The sequence below is a fragment of the Dendrobates tinctorius genome, unplaced genomic scaffold, assembly GCF_039654945.1.
Source record: "Dendrobates tinctorius isolate UK_male_01 unplaced genomic scaffold, ASM3965494v1 ptg000039l, whole genome shotgun sequence".
NCBI lineage: Eukaryota > Metazoa > Chordata > Amphibia > Anura > Dendrobatidae > Dendrobates > Dendrobates tinctorius.
In genome coordinates this window covers 22,396,465-22,414,679 of record NW_027361707.1, presented here as the reverse complement: position 1 = coordinate 22,414,679, position 18,215 = coordinate 22,396,465, and the positions used below count along the sequence as shown (strand labels likewise).

The 18,215-nt window shown below is 42.9% G+C and overlaps 1 protein-coding gene across 1 annotated transcript in view; it reads right to left on the bottom strand.

Annotated features, from left to right (window-relative positions):
- Positions 1-570: 570 nt before the first annotated feature.
- The window catches only part of HTRA3 (HtrA serine peptidase 3), a 41,333-nt gene continuing 23,688 nt past the window's right edge, over positions 571-18,215 (bottom strand). Inside the window, exons 3-9 of the mRNA XM_073574550.1 lie at positions 16,099-16,321; positions 14,658-14,852; positions 14,236-14,268; positions 12,001-12,115; positions 8,293-8,341; positions 3,221-3,316; positions 571-2,934 (exon numbers count right to left, since the gene is read on the bottom strand). Coding sequence (XP_073430651.1) covers positions 2,769-2,934; positions 3,221-3,316; positions 8,293-8,341; positions 12,001-12,115; positions 14,236-14,268; positions 14,658-14,852; positions 16,099-16,321 — 877 coding nt within the window. The 3' untranslated portion in view covers positions 571-2,768. The remainder of the gene's footprint in view (positions 2,935-3,220; positions 3,317-8,292; positions 8,342-12,000; positions 12,116-14,235; positions 14,269-14,657; positions 14,853-16,098; positions 16,322-18,215) is intronic.

Sequence of the window (18,215 nt, the reverse complement as noted above, 5' to 3'; positions counted from 1 at the left end):
CTTAAGGCTGTGTGCCCACGTAGCGATTTTTAAGCGTTTTTGCCGCGATTTTCGGGGCGAAAACGTTTAAAAATCGTGTACAGAACACCCCCATGCATTCCTATGGCATTCCGCACATGCTGTGCTAATGCTGCGCTTTTTTCCGCGGCGGAATCGCATCGCGGAAAAAATCGCATGCTCATTCTTTTGTGCGGAATCGCAAAGAATTGCCGCGATTCCGCACCCATAGGAATGCATGAGAATCACTTACTTCCCGCATGTGGCTATGCCTACCATGCGGGAAGTTAAGCGTCTCATGTGCGGTTGGTACCCACGGTGTGGAGGAGAGGAGACTGTCCTCCAGGCCCTGGGTACCATACCCCTGTAAAAAAAGAATAAAAAATCGGGGTATATTTACCTTCCGGCGTCCCGCGCTGCATTCCCGGGCCTCAGCGTTCCCAGTAATGCCTTGCGGCACGGTCCTGTGATGACGTAGTCTCGCGTGACTCTAGCGGTCTCGCGAGATCGCTATAGCAACGCGAGACTACGTCATCACAGGTCTCGCAAGGCATTACTGGGAACGCTGAGGCCCGGGAATGCAGCGCGGGACGCCGGAAGGTAAATATACCCCGATTTTTTTATTTTTTTTTAGCATTTTAACATTCTATCTTTTACTATTGATGCCGCATAGGCGGCCTCAATAGTAAAAAGCTGCTCACACTTGTCAAACACTATGTTTGACGAGTGTGACCAACCTGTCAATCACTTTCCAAGCAATGCTTCAAATCTCTTGGAAAGTGCTTGAATATCGCACGCGAAAATCGTGGTAAAATCGCGCGGAAAAAAACTGCGCGATTTCTGGGAAGGAGTCCGGTTTTTGGTGTGCGTTTTAACACGCACCGTGGGAACATAGCCTAATTCTGCTCAATATTAAGTGATACAATTAATATAAAATGATTATAGTTAATGTTAATATCAATATTGAGGACACTTATTTTCAGCTTATTGGTTCGGCCTCCACAACAGTCACGGTCTGTCATGTGGCACATCCCTGCCCCTGGACAATGAATTGCCCACCCCTGCTCTTGGATAATCAATAGGTTATTTATTCTTATGTATTTATAAACGATGATAAAAAGTTTTAGGTATATAAAAGTATAGCATCCCTTACCATGCGGTCAGGACACACTTCACTAGGCGCAAGTTTACCCGGGACTTTTTCCTCCTATGAACGCTACTTCTATCCTTTTTCCTCATAAGTGAGGTTTTGAAAAAGACCAATCAAGGTCGAAACGTCAAGCTCTTTGTCCGCAAGTCTTATGTGTCATTTTTCCAATGCACCTGGTGATGCTTGTTTGAAAAAAGGAAAAAAAATAATAAAGAAATACTTATGTTTGCACCATTATCCAAGTTTTTGAGTGCGGCTGATTTTATACTATAGATTAGAATCCTTGTAACACATCAGTCTCCAGGTCAACTCGTGATTTCAGCCTCCAAGGCTTCTTCTGGGGCATGTTCTCAGAAAAACTTTGAAAGCGAAACCCATGGTCCAGCAGGAGTCTGGCATGCCACTAGGACGCTATAATTTTACATAATTAGGTTTTTTTTTATCATTGTGATTATATAAGAATAAATAACCTGTTGATTAATCAACAAAAAAATACAGTCTTGATAACAAAATATTAATATTCACTGGATAGCTACAAGCTCCAGTGGACGCTCATTGCAAAAGAGCTGCCCAACTTTAGAGACCCTTTTATTCTTACAGCATGTGTATATGAAAGTGGGCAGTGGAAACAACTGTTCAGACTGACCATATGCTTGTTCAATGTGAGCCATAGGAGTATGAACTTGATCCTTCAGTGAAGACAGAAATGTATACAGGGTTTTGTCAACTTTATCTGAGAGCAGAATGGTGTAGAGACAGACTGATTCCAGTGATGTGTCATTTATTGGGCTGCTTGCTGTAGCTTTCAGAAAATAACTGTTTTATCACCAAGAGTTTATCACTAGAGGACTAATACACTTGCTGCCAGGTAGTCCAACCCTGCCCCCATTGCATGTGGTTACCACGTTGGCCAATTATTTTTTACTACGGCATTTATATGACAATACTACTCTATTCGCCTAAGGAAATTCACGTGCAGCAGAAAAGTTGTGATGCTCCTTAGTTGTCTCAGTACCTTATATATTACCAAATGCTCAGCATTTTTGGCGCTGACCTGCAAGTTCTTTGTTCTTTAGTACAGTACAGACATGGATCATATAAGCATTGTTGTCCTCCAGAATGCAAGTTCTCATTAAGTCACTGAAGCGACCACCTAAAATTGCCTAGAAAATGGTCTTTTAATGGGTGGTCTTCTCAAAAAAAGATGAATAGTCTATGATGGGTAATGGGGTGGTCTTCTCAAAAAGGTAATCGCTTTCCTTGCTTACCTTATTCAAGCTTTATTTTGCGAGAAATATCATGGTAGGACTTTCGTTCTAGAAGTCTTCTTTGGCTGAAACTTGAGATCTTTCGGAAGATGTTTCTGAAGAGTCTATGGATCTGGAGTCATCTGGGAAAAGGGGCGCTCTTCTCAAAGAGAATCTTTTGGAGATCACTTTCTCAGTATTTTGCCAGAAACCTCATGACAAGTCTTTGGTGGCAGTCTCATTTATGAAGTCTTATGTGAAAGTCTGAGATCTTTCTGAAGGTGTTAATGAAGATTCTTTGGACTTGGACTTTGTAGAGCTCCATGTCTTTGGTTGTACCTAGTTTTGTAGATGAGTCTTTTTTTGGTTTTTAATTACTTTGAGATGTCAGGCTCTAAGTTAAATAGTAGGTCATCGTTCCCTCTTCGAACTTCGAGTAGTAAAGGCGATTCATTCATTACGGCCTCGTGCAAGTCACCAGATGTCAGCAGTGGTCGTCCGTTGACCTTCACAATGATGTCACCATCTTTAATTCCACCTCTGTTGATTTACAGTAAGACAATAAGACAAGATTATTTGGAGTTTAAAACTCATTTCAACCCAAAACTGAAAAATTATTGGGTCTAAGCCTGTATGTTTGCCCAGTAAGATGACTTTTGGGAAAAGTTTTAGGCAGGTTCTACACATTAAGACTATACTCCCCAGTGGTCCCACCTTTTACATCTTAGGCAATGTCTGGAGGTGTAATGTCACCTATGGAAAGATTGAGGTGGTGGTGGTGGTGTAAAGATATTCTGCGGAACATTTAGCTTAATTTAGCTCTTACCTCTGAGATGGCGAATTGGGCAAAACCTCATGAACATATATGCCACTGCTTACATCTGGAAAATCTGGATTATTCAACTTCAGTTCCTCCACAAGTCTAGAACCAAATTAAATAATACACCTCTATCAATCAAGAACAAAATAATCATGTACAAATTATTTGTACATACTATCTATAGGGTATAAGGCAAAGAGGGTCATTTACTTGTCCCAGAACAAGGCCAATAAACCAGATTTCATAACACAAACTGAATACTTAATTGATTAGATCTCTTACCCTTAATAAATTCAGGTCACAGTGGCTGTTCAGTCCTTATATTAGAATGAGAGAGCTTCATGAGTTGATGTGTATTTACACAGCCTTACCAACAGCTGCAGCTTGTACTGAGCTTTGTCATATTTCTGCAGCAGCAGGGAGGAGGGTCAGTGAGAAGCTGTGGTGGCAGGAGATTAAGTTTAAACTTTCTAAAATACTAGAGTCATTCTGACATGGCTGATCAAAGTAATTGTACCTGCATCATCAGGTCTTAGAGCTCAAATTAATGTAAGCGGTATTTACTGTAAAATCTGCTGACATATCTTCTGTGATAGTGTTTAATATTGTAACACAAGAAATAATATGGTTTCTTATGCATTGATGGTGTACTACTGTAGAACATTGGGATTACTAAAAATGTTAGGTGGACATAGAGACTAATAGTGGTTTATAAGAGGAGACCAGAAGAGATTCATTGCAGGACATAAGGAACAATGAAATTTAATGCAATAAGTTGACAAAGGAAATAATAATGGTTCATGGGGGAATAAAGAGAAACTCATAGAGTTTCATGAGAACTAATAAAAATTCATAACGGGGACGGAGTGATCCGGTTTCATGGGTAGACTACTAGGGTTTCATACAGGACATGAGTAATTATATTTTTACATACTTTAATAGAAATAGAGTCAAATATGAGTCTACAAAGTGATGCTTGAAAGTGTGTGAACCTTTCAGAATTTTCCATATTTCTGCAAAAATTTGACCTAAGACTACACAAGTCCAAAAAGTACCGCGTAAATACTCGTGTATAAGCCGACCCCCCCTAATTTTGTCACAAAAAACTGGGAAAACTTATTGACTCGCGTATAAGCCTAGGGTGCACAGTGAGTGGCCCCATATAATGCTGCACAGCGAGTGGCCCCAGATAATGCTGCACAGCGAGTGGCCCCAGATAATGCTGCACAGCGAGTGGCCCCAGATAATGCTGCACAGCGAGTGGCCCCAGATAATGCTGCACAGCGAGTGGCCCCAGATAATGCTGCACAGTGAGTGGCCCCAGATAATGCTGTACAGTGTGTGGCCCCAGATAATGCTGCACAGTGTGTGGCCCCAGATAATGCTGCACGGTGAGTGGCCCCAGATAATGCTGCACAGTGAGTGGCCCCAGATAATGCTGCACAGTGAGTGGCCCCAGATAATGCTGCACAGTGTGTGGCCCCAGATAATGTTGCACAGTGAGTGGCCCCAGATAATGCTGCACAGTGAGTGGCCCCAGATAATGAGGACAGTGAGTGGCCCCAGATAATGCTGCACAGTGTGTGGCCCCAGATAATGCTGCACAGTGTGTGGCTCCAGATAATGGTGCATAGTGTGTGGCCCCATATAATGCTGCACAGTGAGTAGCCCCAGATAATGCTGCACAGTGTGTGGCTCCAGATAATGCTGCAAAGTGTGTGGCCCCAGATAATGAGGACAGTTAGTGGCCCCAGATAATGCTGCACAATGAGTGGCCCCAGATAATGCTGCACAGTGAGTGGCCCCAGATAATGAGGACAGTGAGTGGCCCCAGATAATGCTGCACAATGAGTGGCCCCAGATAATGCTGCACAGCGAGTGGCCCCAGATAATGCTGCACAGTGTCTGGCCCTAGATATGCTGCACAATGAGTGGCCCCAGATAATGCTGCACAGTGTGTGGCCCCAGATAATGCTGCATAGTGTGTGGCCCCAGATAATGCTGCACAGCGAGTGGCCCCAGATAATGCTACCAGTGTGTGGCCCCAGATAATGCTGCACAGTGAGTGGCCCCAGATAATGCTGCACAGTGAGTGGCCCCAGATAATGCTGCTCAGCGAGTAGCCCCGGATAATGCTGCACAGTGTGTGGCCCCAGATAATGCTGCACAGTGAGTGGCCCCAGATAATGCTGCACAGTGAGTGGCCCCAGATAATGCTGCACAGTGAGTGGCCCTAGATAATGCTGCACAGTGTGTGGCCCCAGATATTGAGGACAGTGAGTGGCCCCAGATAATGCTGCACAGTGAGTGGCCCCAGATAATGCTGCACAGTGTGTGGCCCCAGATAATGCTGCACAGCGAGTGGCCCCAGATAATGCTGCACAGTGTGTGGCCCCAGATAATGCTGCACAGTGAGTGGCCCCAGATAATGCTGCACAGTGTGTGGCCCCAGATAATGTTGCACAGTGAGTGGCCCCAGATAATGCTGCACAGTGAGTGGCCCCAGATAATGAGGACAGTGAGTGGCCAAAGATAATGCTGCACAGTGTGTGGCTCCAGATAATGGTGCATAGTGTGTGGCCCCATATAATGCTGCACAGTGAGTGGCCCCAGATAATGCTGCACAGTGTGTGGCTCCAGATAATGCTGCACAGTGTGTGGCCCCAGATAATGCTGCACAGTGTGTGGCCCCAGATAATGCTGCACAGTGTGTGGCCCCAGATAATGCTGCACAGTGTGTGGCCCCAGATAATGCTGCACAGTGTGTGGCCCCAGATAATGCTGCACAGTGTGTGGCCCCAGATAATGCTGCACAGTGAGTGGCCCCAGATAATGAGGACAGTGAGCAGCCCCATCATGTTGCTGCTGCTGCCTCCATTACAAAAGAAAAAAACTGTATACTCACCTCCTGCTCCCCGCTGCTCATCAGCGTTGCTGGCTCTGGAATGGGGACAGGTGAATATGGCTCCCCCCGTTCATACTCAACCCCTCCTGGCGCTCGTCTCTGCAGTGCAGTCCCTGCTTGTTCCATGTTCTCGGTGCTGCTGCTCTTCCTGCTTCAGCGGTCACGTGGTACCGCTCATTAAAGTCATGAATGTGCGCATCTTCATGAGTTTAATGAGCGGTACCACGTGACCGCTGAAGCAGGAAGAGCAGGGGCACTGAGAACATGGAGCAAGCAGGGGAGCTGCAGAGAAGAGCCAGGAGGGGGTGAGTATGATCTCTGACGCCCCCGATCCCCCTCCCAACCCCCCTGGTATATGACTCGTGTATAAGCCGAGAGGGGGACTTTCAGCCCCAAAAAATGGGCTGAAAATCTCGGCTTATACACGAGTATATACTGTAAATGAAGAAAAATCAAATCCAAAATATTACGTTGTAATTTTTTATTGCGCAAAATGATGCAATATCATATGTCTGCGAGTGGCAAAAGAATCTGAATTCTTTAGGATTATCCGATAATTTGAAGGTGAAATTAGAGTCTGGTGTTTTCAGTTAATGGAGGGGTCGACCAACTAAGATCACTGCAAGAACAAAGTGTTTAATCGTCCACGAGGTCACAAAGGAACCCAAGGTAACATCTAAGCAACTAAAGGCCTCTCGCACATTAGCTAATGTTAATGTTCTTGAGTTCAACATAAGTAGGAAACTAAACAACAAAAGTGTACATGCCAGGATTGTGAGGAGAAAGTCACTGCTCTCCAAACAGAATATTGCTGCTAGTCTATTGTTTGCTATATATCACCTGGACAAGCCAGAAGTTCATTGGAACAATGTTTTGTGAATAGAAGAGGCCAAAATGGAGCCTTTTGCTGTGAATGAGAAGTTATGTTTGGAGAAAGAAAACCACTCCATTACAGCATAAAAAACTCATAAAATTCTGTTAAGCACAGTGGTGTATCATAGTTTAGGCCTGTTTTCGGTATCTGGGCCAGAACAGCTGCTATCATCGATGGAACAATGAATTCTGAATTTTTTTGGCAAATTCTAAAGTAAAATGTCAGGACATCTGCCCATGAGCTGCATCTCAAGAGAATGTGGGTCATGCAGCAAGACAATTACTCAAAGCACCCAAGTCGTTCTACAAAAGAATGGTTACAGAAGAATGAAGGTGAAGTTTTGGAATGGCCAAGTCAAAGTCCTGCCCTTAATCCTATAGTAATGTTGTGGAAGGACCTGAATGGAGCAGTTAATGGGAGAAAACCAATTAATGTAACAGAGTTAAAACTGTTATGTAGGGAGGAATAAGCTAAAATTTCTCCCAGCCAATGTGCAGGACTAATCCGCAATTACCGGAAATGTTTAGATGAAGATATTGCTTCACAAGAGATTATACCAGATGCTGCAAGCAAAGGTTCACAAACTTTTGCCCTTCATACACATGTGATATTGCATCATTTTCCTCATTAAAAAAAAGTCTTAATATTTTTGACATTTTTTTATTTGGTTCTGTTTATCTACTTTTAGGACTTGTGTGAAAATAAAATTAAATTTTTGATCAAATTTATGCAGAAATGGAGAATTCTGAAGGGTTCTCAAACATTTAAGCACCAATATGGGAACATTTGTCATTCTGGACATGCCTGTGCCCTCCTTAAAGGGGTTGTGCGGTCTAAAATGAAAAGTCTGCTGAAGCTGCACCCAATAGACAGGTTCTGCCCGGGAGCACACAGATCACATACCTGACCGCCATTCCTAGGGCATAGAACCGCGAATCCTCGCAGCGCAGTGTCTGTACAGGGAGGGTTCACAAGTCTGCAGTCACACTGAGTGACTGCAGACTTTTCATCTTAGACCGGACAACCCCCTTTAAATCCTTTCTTCATCTCTGTGGTGATAAAAATAAGTCGATTTTACTCCTATCTAAATATTTTCAGATTCTACGTACAAACTTTATATGCAACAAGTGAAACTCGGTTCATGTTCGCTGCCAAAACCTTTCAGTCCTCGGAGTTTGCATACGCAGGCTCGGGCCAGAAATGAGTTTTTGTAATAATTTCAGGCTCCACAGCTAGAACTTTTCCTTAGCAGATCATAAAAAAATGTTTTTGGCAAGAATACAAGTCTGTGATACTTACGCAGGAGTTATAGTCAGCATCTTTATCCCTATGAAACGCTTCTTTCCGTCTGAAGAAACAAACATTGTCAGGACAGTCACAGTCGGATCAGTTTGGAATGTATTAAAAAAAATAATCTTTCACCCTTCAGACTTCTCGCCTCAGAAATTATATAGATCAATATAGGAAAGTGAGGGAAAGCTACAGAATATCAAGGGACGGATTTTCAATGCAGACCCTGCCTTGTACTATGTTGCATATGAGCTTCATAAACCTCGCGTGTTTGTGCAATACTTTTATTTTTATAGAATCTATAGTGCGTTTTTACAACCAAATCCGAAATAAAAACTCGTTCTTGTAAACGGGTTGTCCACTACTCCGACAACTCCATCTCAATCCCTATGTTTCCCCCCAGTGAAATAATTACACCTATATTCATCTCCGGTGCTGGCACTGGCTGTCCTGGGAATCACATGATATTATGTCACACAACCCCAGTGGCCAATAAGCGCTGGCTTCACCATCTCCTCTTTTGGACAGACCAAGACGTCGGGATGAAGTCAGAGAATAGCCACAGCTCTCACTTCCTCCGGATATGAATTACATCTGTAGAAGAGGAGAGTGAAGCCAGTGCTGTTTAGCCGCAGAGGTTGCGTGACACAACAATGTCATGCAATCCCTGGGAGAGTCAGCGCTCACATCGCTAGAATGGCGCCAGCACCAGAGACAAATAGAAGTGTTATTATTTTATTTGGGCAAACCTAGTCTTTTATTGTTCAATAAATTTTAATTAAACAGGAAAAGTAATAGTATCAAACATTACAACTTTTAACACACATTAATAAAATGACAACATTCAACCCTCCTCCCCTCAATCCTAGTGTTTTAGAAGGGGTTATCCGAGTAGTGGACAACCCCTTTAAAGGTAAGTGTCCATTCTAGATACCATTTATATATCTTTTTTTAATCTACAGTATGTAATCCAAAATCCTGTATTAGTTCATTTTTCTTTTTTAAATTTTCTATAGCGGTTGAAGCCCCCATAAAAACCAGAGCTCCCTATCCCTTCCACAGACGTAACATTAACCCCTTATTGACATGCAAGTCACATGTTGGGTACCAATGTATTAGGCCGGTTTCACACTAGCGCATTTTCAACGCGCGCACAGCCGGGGGTAGCTCCGCCCCCGAGCCGGCTCTCTGCCCGGCGTGCCCGCCCCTTCCTTGTAGCGCCGCCTCCTAGCGGACAGCGGCGCCTGCGATCGGCGCACCCTATCTTTAGCATAGGGTGTGCCGATCGTGCGCAGGCCGTGCGCTAGTTGCGCTTTGACCTGCGCTGCGCACTTTTGACGGTGCGCCGTGCGCGCCAAAATCCGAAAAGTTTGATTTTGGCGCGCACGGCGCACCGTCAAAAGTGCGCAGCGCAGGTCAAAGCGCAACTAGCGCACGGCCTGCGCACGATCGGCGCACCCTATGCTAAAGATAGGGTGCGCCGATCGCAGGCGCCGCTGTCCGCTAGGAGGCGGCGCTACAAGGAAGGGGCGGGCACGCCGGGCAGAGAGCCGGATCGGGGGCGGAGCTACCCCCGGCCGTGCGCGCGTTGAAAATGCGCTAGTGTGAAACCGGCCTTATAGGGATGGTCCCATTTCAACAAACTTTAATCCCATTGGCTCAGTAACATGTTAAAAAAAAAAAAAATGGAGATCTACTTCATGTATCATGTCAGCAAAAAAAATAAAATAAATATATATATATATTTATATTTCAATTCTGGTACATACGTACATTAATGATCCCTAACCGGTGGTGAAATGTTCACTTTAGGTAGTTTACCATCACCAGGGCCGGCTGCTGAGTCTTGACGCTTGTCTGCAGTGGTGATGTCATATCGATAGAGCTGCCAATCACTGAGCTCAGTGGCTAAGCTGATATAGACTACGGGATCCGCTGAGCTTAGTCATTGGTAGCAGTAACGTCAAAGTGATGTCATTGCTGCATCCAAACTCCAGAGACTGCGGTAGTGGAGGGGACACCACATTGGACCAGGGGATGGTAAGCAATACTTGGTTTGTTTCTTTTTACATGTAACTTTGCCTGTGGGCAGTAATTTATTGACGGAATCAATCTCTTTAAGTGAGTGCCTATGTTATACAGCTAGAACCTTGCTATGATTAGACCACCCACAGTGGATTGGTCAGGTGTGGATGGAGTTCTCATGGCCGCCAAGGAACCTCTGTGTTTGCCATCATTGTTTTCCTGTATATGAGTGTACTATGAATATCAAAAAGACTGACCAGCACCTATTAACAGAACAGTGTGAACAGGTGCGGGCTGAGACAACCAAGTCAATAAAGCTAAGAAAGAGCTATAATATGCAAGTCAAATTGAAACTTAATTACTGCTATAGAAAATATGTTAAATATTAAGGTACATAGCGCACAAATTGTCCAATTCGTAAGAGCCCACCAGCCACTCTTAACAAAACAAGAATGGCGAATCAAGAAAGTCCTGGAACGTAACAATATTGTATCTTACAGCTATTAGGTTCTCTAGAAGTTTGTAGATCTGGGGATTTACTCTGATGGAATATAGGCTGAACTGGATGGACAAATGTCTTTTTTCGGCCTTGCTAACTATGTTACTAATTAATTAGAGCTGGATCCTACCTGTCCTTAAAATTGCAGGCTTTCAGCCCAGGAAAGGCATCACATGATTAGGGTCACAACAAAGAGGTAAACCGTGGCGTATGCTGTTGGGCGCTCATGAAATTGCCAATTTGTGCGCTAAGTACCTTCATTTTTGAACATTTTTCAGTACCAATTTCACATGTTTAATGTTCACATATTATAACAATTCAGAGAGCGTCTGCTCTGATAAGATATATTACAAACATTTCTTATTTTCATATGATCCATTGCATTGATTTATTGGGGAAAAAAATTAAAGGAACAGTTCCTGTTTAAAATGATAATGCGCAGAAATACAGATGTAGTGCAGTGACGTGTAGCAGTGATGGAAGAGCTCCAAGATTAGGGACTACAATTATTTTAAAATTATGTTTAATAGCCTATTAAAAGAAAAAAAAACAAATATACTTCTTCCAATCTGTTAAAAAAAAATCTAATAAATTAAGAAAATAAACATGGGCAAGTTCTTTCATAATATATCTTATCAGAGAAATCTGCTACTTTCTCCTCTTGGACTGATCTTTCACTTCTTTCACTCTCAATTCGGAGGTAAAATCCCTAAACTGTGTATTAAGTGAAGACAGATTCCCCCATTCCTGAGATAGGAGATGACAGCTGGTGCTTTTAAAATACTATGGAGAGGGGAGGAGCTAGAGGAAGACACAAACGTTCTGCTGCAAATTCTCCTGCTGCAGTTCTCCATAGAACTTTATGAGCACCAAATGTCCTCCTATTTCATAATGGGGAAATGTGTCTTCACGGAAGACACATTTTACCAGTGAATTGAGAATAATCAGAATGGATGATCAGTCCAGGAGGAGAAAGAAGTGGATTTTTCTAATGAGATTACAAAGATTTCTATTTTCACGTGTACTATTGATTTCCAAATAAATAAATGATGGTTACACTTAAAAGATATATTAAGAAATAATGAGAAACCAGGGGCCTAAAAGTAAGTGATAAGAAAAGATGGAGATTCACTTAAAATCATTTTCTATTTTTCCATCGCTCTCTCTTTTTTTCTTACCTTTAATTTTCTTACCTTTAATTTTCTTGTCGTGAAAGTCGGTCATGAACTTGGTGATGCGATCGGATGGGATTGCAAATGAGATTCCAGCGGCCACTTTCAGGGTATTGATTCCAATCACTTCTCCGTCCTTGATGAAGCAACATAATACGACTACAATTAGAAGGTTTGCACTGATTTTATGTTGTCTTTTAATTTAATTCCTAGGAGTTTTATATCTAGATGATCACCACATCGGATTTGGCACAGATGTACTTTATTTAGTCCAGGACTGTGTAACTGTATTTCTAGAAAAATAAAACCAAAGGTTTCCCAGATTTGCTTTGAAATTGGAATTTTGCTCGCTTAGGGAAGTGTAAAGTACCAAAGCATGAGCCAAATTTCAATAAATTATATCAAACTTGATTTAAAAATATTCCAATATAATCCCGAAAATCTGAGTCTAAAGGAGGTTCATCTGCTTGCCTCTTCCCTGGTAGTTTGGAGTATCATAGGGTCACTGGGCCTCATAGGAACCAGTCAGAACATGTCTTGGAAGAAAGTTGGGACCTCCAAACTGAAGTTGACCGAACCGTAACGATATTGGTGTTATCGGCCAACAGTATAATGTATGTGGGGTCCTCCATACTCTCCTATATTGGAGAAGAGAAGGATCTAGCACGTTGGATTGCAGTGGCTTATAGCCATTTCTTCCTGATGACAAAAGTGTCAGATGAGAGATCGTTCACCAAAAAGCTAACTATTATGTATGGAGGACTATTGATTCTGGTAATATGAGAACCACTGACCCTGTAGGGAAGTGGAGATGTTGTGGATATCACTTGAAGAATCTGTGCAGAAATAATGCATTTTGTGGTTTTGCATATTTACCGTATCGCATGCTTAGTGATTTACATCGTTATGCAGTGAAATGCTGATTCAGCTGAATTCTACCCAGCAACAGGAAGTAAGTAGGTATAGATAAGAGTTGGGACTAGCCTAGGTTGGGAGGAGCTGCATGGGAATAAAGGATACAACTCCCTGGTAATTATTTAGATAGGGTCCAGCTTTGAGCAGTATTAGACCTTAGGTTTGAAGCCTGGCAGATCTGCATGTAATGGGTGTTTGTATGGAATGAGGTGGATGTGAGGAGCAGATAGTAAAAGTCTGAGGAGAGAAGTGGAAACAAGCCGAATCGGAGTCAGGAGGCCGAACAGAGGGAGAAAGAAAAAAAGAATTTTGAGGCCTGGGACAGGAAGCCCTTTCGTACAGTACATAGTTTTCATACGGAAAAGGGAACGGAAAACGAGAAGAATGGAATACGCACCGCGTGGCAGATACTAAAGGAAGTATGTCGGTAATAAAGGAAGTAAGCAGTCGCCATACTGGCACATAAACTCTCCTATGGAGAGAAGGACGCAATACTACAGGATGGAGTCTGAGGCAATTCCGGACTGGACTGAGGTGATGTTGTTGAGGAAGATGGAAGCTCCCATGACAGTTTGCCAGGCTGTACTAGTAGAGAGAGGCACTGAGAAGAGCAGAGGAAGGAAAGGTGTGTAATGTTGCATATTGCTAAAGAAAACGTCCTTGAAGGTGTATATGTATTATCCGTTGTGTATGGTTCTTGTTCAGTTACTGTTCATAATAATAATTTGTATTTATATAGCTCAAACATATTCCGCAGCACTTTACAGTTCATCAAAAAGAAGTTTATTTTTGAACAGTGGTCTCCCTCACTTAACTCCTGCTCCTGGCCAGCCGAATATAGCGGCACCATGTGAGCTGCAGAGGCATATCACCAAACGAATACAAGTTCACACACCCAGCCATGACACCCATTTTCATGTAGCGAGCATGGGCATTTAAGACGAATACCACAGCGAACGCCCCGCCACGTTACAACCCTATTATAATCACCCTCAACTTAAAAATGGTATAAAAATGATTGGTCATATTGGATAAAAGAAGAATCATTGCAAAAAATTACTGCCAAATCCAAACACTACAACCTGAGGGACCCAAATGCTCCGACTGCCCGATCAAGGTGTTTAGGATTTAAGGTCATGTTTCACGTTTTGCATAGGGGCTGAAGAGCTTCAAGTTACACCTCCTGGTGGCTGGTCACTCTGGACATATCTATAAAGGGTGCAGTGGTGAAGGTCGCACCTGGGCCCTGAAGCCTAAGGAGGTCCAAAGGCTCATTTGGTCTATATTCCTACAGCTTCTTTATCTGTCATAGATGCAAAAACATGAAGATATAATACTTACCAAGTTCACCAGAGGACCTCCAGAATTTCCATACTGAAAAAAAAAGATATTTTACTGTTAAAAATATGAAGACTATGGTAGAAAAAAAAAAGAAATTGTGAACCATGCGTCTTAGACATGTCATAAAATTGGGACTGATTGGGAATCTCAAAAATGCTTACAAAAAAAGAAAATCATCCCACTTTCCTGGATTAAACAATGATTATTTTATATGTTGGTCTGAGCCTACCCGTAACAGTCTCAGGAGTTTGCAGGTAGGAAATCATTAGATCTGATGTTGCAATGTCATTTTGCTACATGGGAACATGGCCATAGACTCCTGAATTGTTCGTCACCCCTATATCATAGTACACCAAACAGTGGCTACTGGGGTCAAAATCCTGAAAAACGTCATCAATCTAGAAATGAAGATGTAGACTTACGTTAATGATGGCGTCTGTCTGCACATAGTCCATATCGGAGTCTCTCAGGCCGAGTTCTCTTCCGTCTCTCTGAGCCGTGCTGACGATTCCCGTTGTCACAGTGTTCTGTAGGGCGAAAGGACTTCCGATAGCCACCACAAATTCTCCAGGTCTGAGATCCGCCGAATGTCCCAACAACAAGACTGGTAACTTTTTCTAGACAAAAGGAAAAAGCAAAAGTTATATACAATGTGAAAGTAACTGGTAAAGTACTGGAGGGGAGATATGTGTCACTACGCTTAATGGTGTCAGTGATATAAGGCCAGAGTATTTTCCTCCGGCACACTAAAGTGTTGAGGCTTAAGTTAAAGTTGCATAATGGGCTGGTTTTATGTGGACATCTATAGAGCAGGTGGGAAGATGTCCACCTTATCTCCACCTGCAGAGCCGTCACCGCCGTGTCCTGACAGGACCTGTGTGATGTCACAGTCATGTGATCAGTCACATGATGGAGGAGTCACATGGTCTGGGGCTTAAGTAGCTGCCTTCCAAAGGCTGTAGTGTTCAGTGTGCCTGGAGAGGAAGCGCTCCATGAAAGTAATTGTGCCTGTGTTGTATGCTAAAACCCGAACCATGTGTGTTCTGCTAGCAGTGAGCGGGAGGAACCCACTCTCAGGATTGTGTTTCCTGCCACCATTTTGCTGTTTTCCTGTTTTTGCCCAGAGGGCTGTATTTACTTTACTACATTTTGGTTTATGCCGCCTATAAATACCAAAGGAAGTTCTTAAAGCCTCAGTAAGCCGACTTACCATAACAAGAAACAGAAAAATACACGTACGAGTGACTGATTTACTTCCACTGTCTAGTCTAAAGCTGCCCGGAGACTTTCCATCCGAACTAGTGGCAGACTGAGAGTGATTTTCGCTACTGGTCACGGGTTCCTTGTCAGCCATTATAACAGCTAGTCAGAAATTTCCTCAGGGGTTTAGAGAATATATTTTGGATAAATGGCTAATATGTACAGATCCCACCTCCAGGACAATGGCGGTCTCCATAAGCTTAGCCACTAGTAAACTGAAATATACCAAGAGCACAATTGCCCGGCAATCTGGTGTCCCGCTATTCTTCCTATAGGTGAGGATCCTAGAGGTGGGTATTTATGGCATTTCTTCAGAATATGATTTAAGCAAGGCTCAGTTAGAGGGGGGCTAAATGGGCATTTGCCATTGGGCAAGTGGGGCATTTATATACAGGGTGAGGGTGCTGCATTGGACCGTTGAAAGAGTTGGTTTAAAAAAGTTTTGAACTGAGAAAAGGGCTATTTGCCCCTTCTGGTCATGGGTTCACAGACAAACGGCCAACTAGAGCACCAAAGCTTTGACATGCTGGGAAGATCGGGGAGCAGATGACACCTTTAATTAGCATATTTGACACTCTCAATGATAAGACTTTACATACTTACTTTTGAGTAAATCTTGATTGTGGCAATATCTGACTTTTTATCGATATCTTTGATTGTTGCCTCGTAGGTGTCGCCATTGTGGAGTTGCACTTTTAGGTGCTGTCGCCCAGAGACAGCGTTACTGCTCGTCACCACATGAGCGTTGGTTACAATTAATCCCATATCCGAGATGATAAATCCCGATCCACTGGACAGGGGAACGTTACGGCCAAATAGTGGGTGTCTATGAAAATAATTGGGAAAAGTGGGTTCATCCAGGACGTATCACTTATGGTGAATATTACATAGAAAATTGATTCTTCCAAGTCATTACTCTTAGAGTAAGATAAGGTCTACAGGAGAAATGACCGATAACTTCCAAACCCCCTTAAGATCCAAAAATATCATACGGCTGCTGGAAAATGTGGAGGATAAGGATGATTTATAAGTTCTTGGTTTGCAGCAGAGCTTCAATCGTCTCTTGTGTCTTACACTTGCTACATACATGGCTTCAAGATTTGTGGAATATGGAAAAATGTGAAGAATTTTAAAGCTCATGGTGACGGAACAGTTTCCTCCTTCGAATGCACATATGTGGCAAGCAATTGGAGATATTCTGCAAAAACATCTTTATACAGTTGCATACTGTCCCTCCACCTCCCCTCCCGAAAAAAAAGGAAAGCAAAGTAAATCCTGTCATAGCCTTAGTAATTCAAAATGGTGGCATGTAGACAGGGCCCTAAAAGAACGTCAAACTACTGTTCCCATAATCAATCCAGCATTTATGTGGCTACAGGGTATCTGACTCCTTTTCCTTTTTTTTTTGCCGCCACTTTTTAACATGCAGCACTGTTCCCACAAAAATAACATGAGTGGACCGGTCACTGCCTCCTGCAAGCCCAACACACTCCTCTCTTGCTGCTGTCACCATTCTAAGAACCTTCTATTGTGGTCTATATCCATTTACGTTATACTGTCATCTCTGTACCATTCTGCCTTATATCCTCATTAACATAATCATATAGGTGGAAAGGTCACTGCCCCTGACAAAATCAACACATTTCTTTCCTGCTGCTGTAATATTTTCCATCTTAGGATAGTTGATGGAAATTATATTGATCCATTTTACTTCTTGACATAGTATTTTGTTTATCCAGCTCTGTGACCTTAGCAGTAACCTTCGTAGTAAAAATCGCATGAGTAAACAAGTCACTGCCTCCCACAAAATAAATACACTTTTTATGCTGCTATCATATTTCTCATAATATATCAGTGTGAAATGTATCTCCACATTTTATGTCATTATATGTCAGTCTGATCTTGCTTTATATCCTCATTAATATAATCATATGAGTAGAAAGGTCACTGCCTGCAACAAAATCAACAAACTTCTTTCCTACAGCTGTTATAATTTCCACCATCTATAACTGATAGTTGATGGAAATTTTATTAATCTATTTCGGACCTGGGCAAAGTGCAGATCATGGGCTGAACTGGAACAGCCAGAGAGCTCCAAGTGGCCCATGGGCCACACTTTTCCCAGGCCCATGGGCTACATCCAACCCTCTAGCCAAACCTCCAGTTCACGTAGTGGAGCAAGACAACTAAAAACAGTGGTCCATGGGCCGCACCATGACACCCACTTCCACCCACGTCCTCATACCACAGCCATCCTCTGAATACAGACAGCAAAGAATACATTGGTGGACGAGGGAACGGCCTGCTCCAGGCTATGTTTGCACACATTATCATCACTGTCCCCCATGGGACTCACAATCTAAATTTCCTATCAGTATGTCTTTGGAATGTGGGAGGAAACCGGAGTACCCGGAGGAAACCCACGCAAACACGGGGAGAACATACAAACTCCTTGCAGATGTTGTCCTTGGTGGGATTCGAATTGGGGCTATGTGGGGGCTCACACTGTATATTTGGGGCTGTGAATGGACTCATATCTTATTTAGGAAGCTGTCTGTGTACTCACACTGACAGAATGAAATGTGTCTATCTAGTGTACATTGTGATCCTGTATTGGATCCGTCCAGCCATTTATTGCCATAGGTGGCAGGTCACTGCCTCCCTCAAAATAAAACACACTTTTTTTCTCTGCTGTTGTCATAATTTCCATGATCTATCAG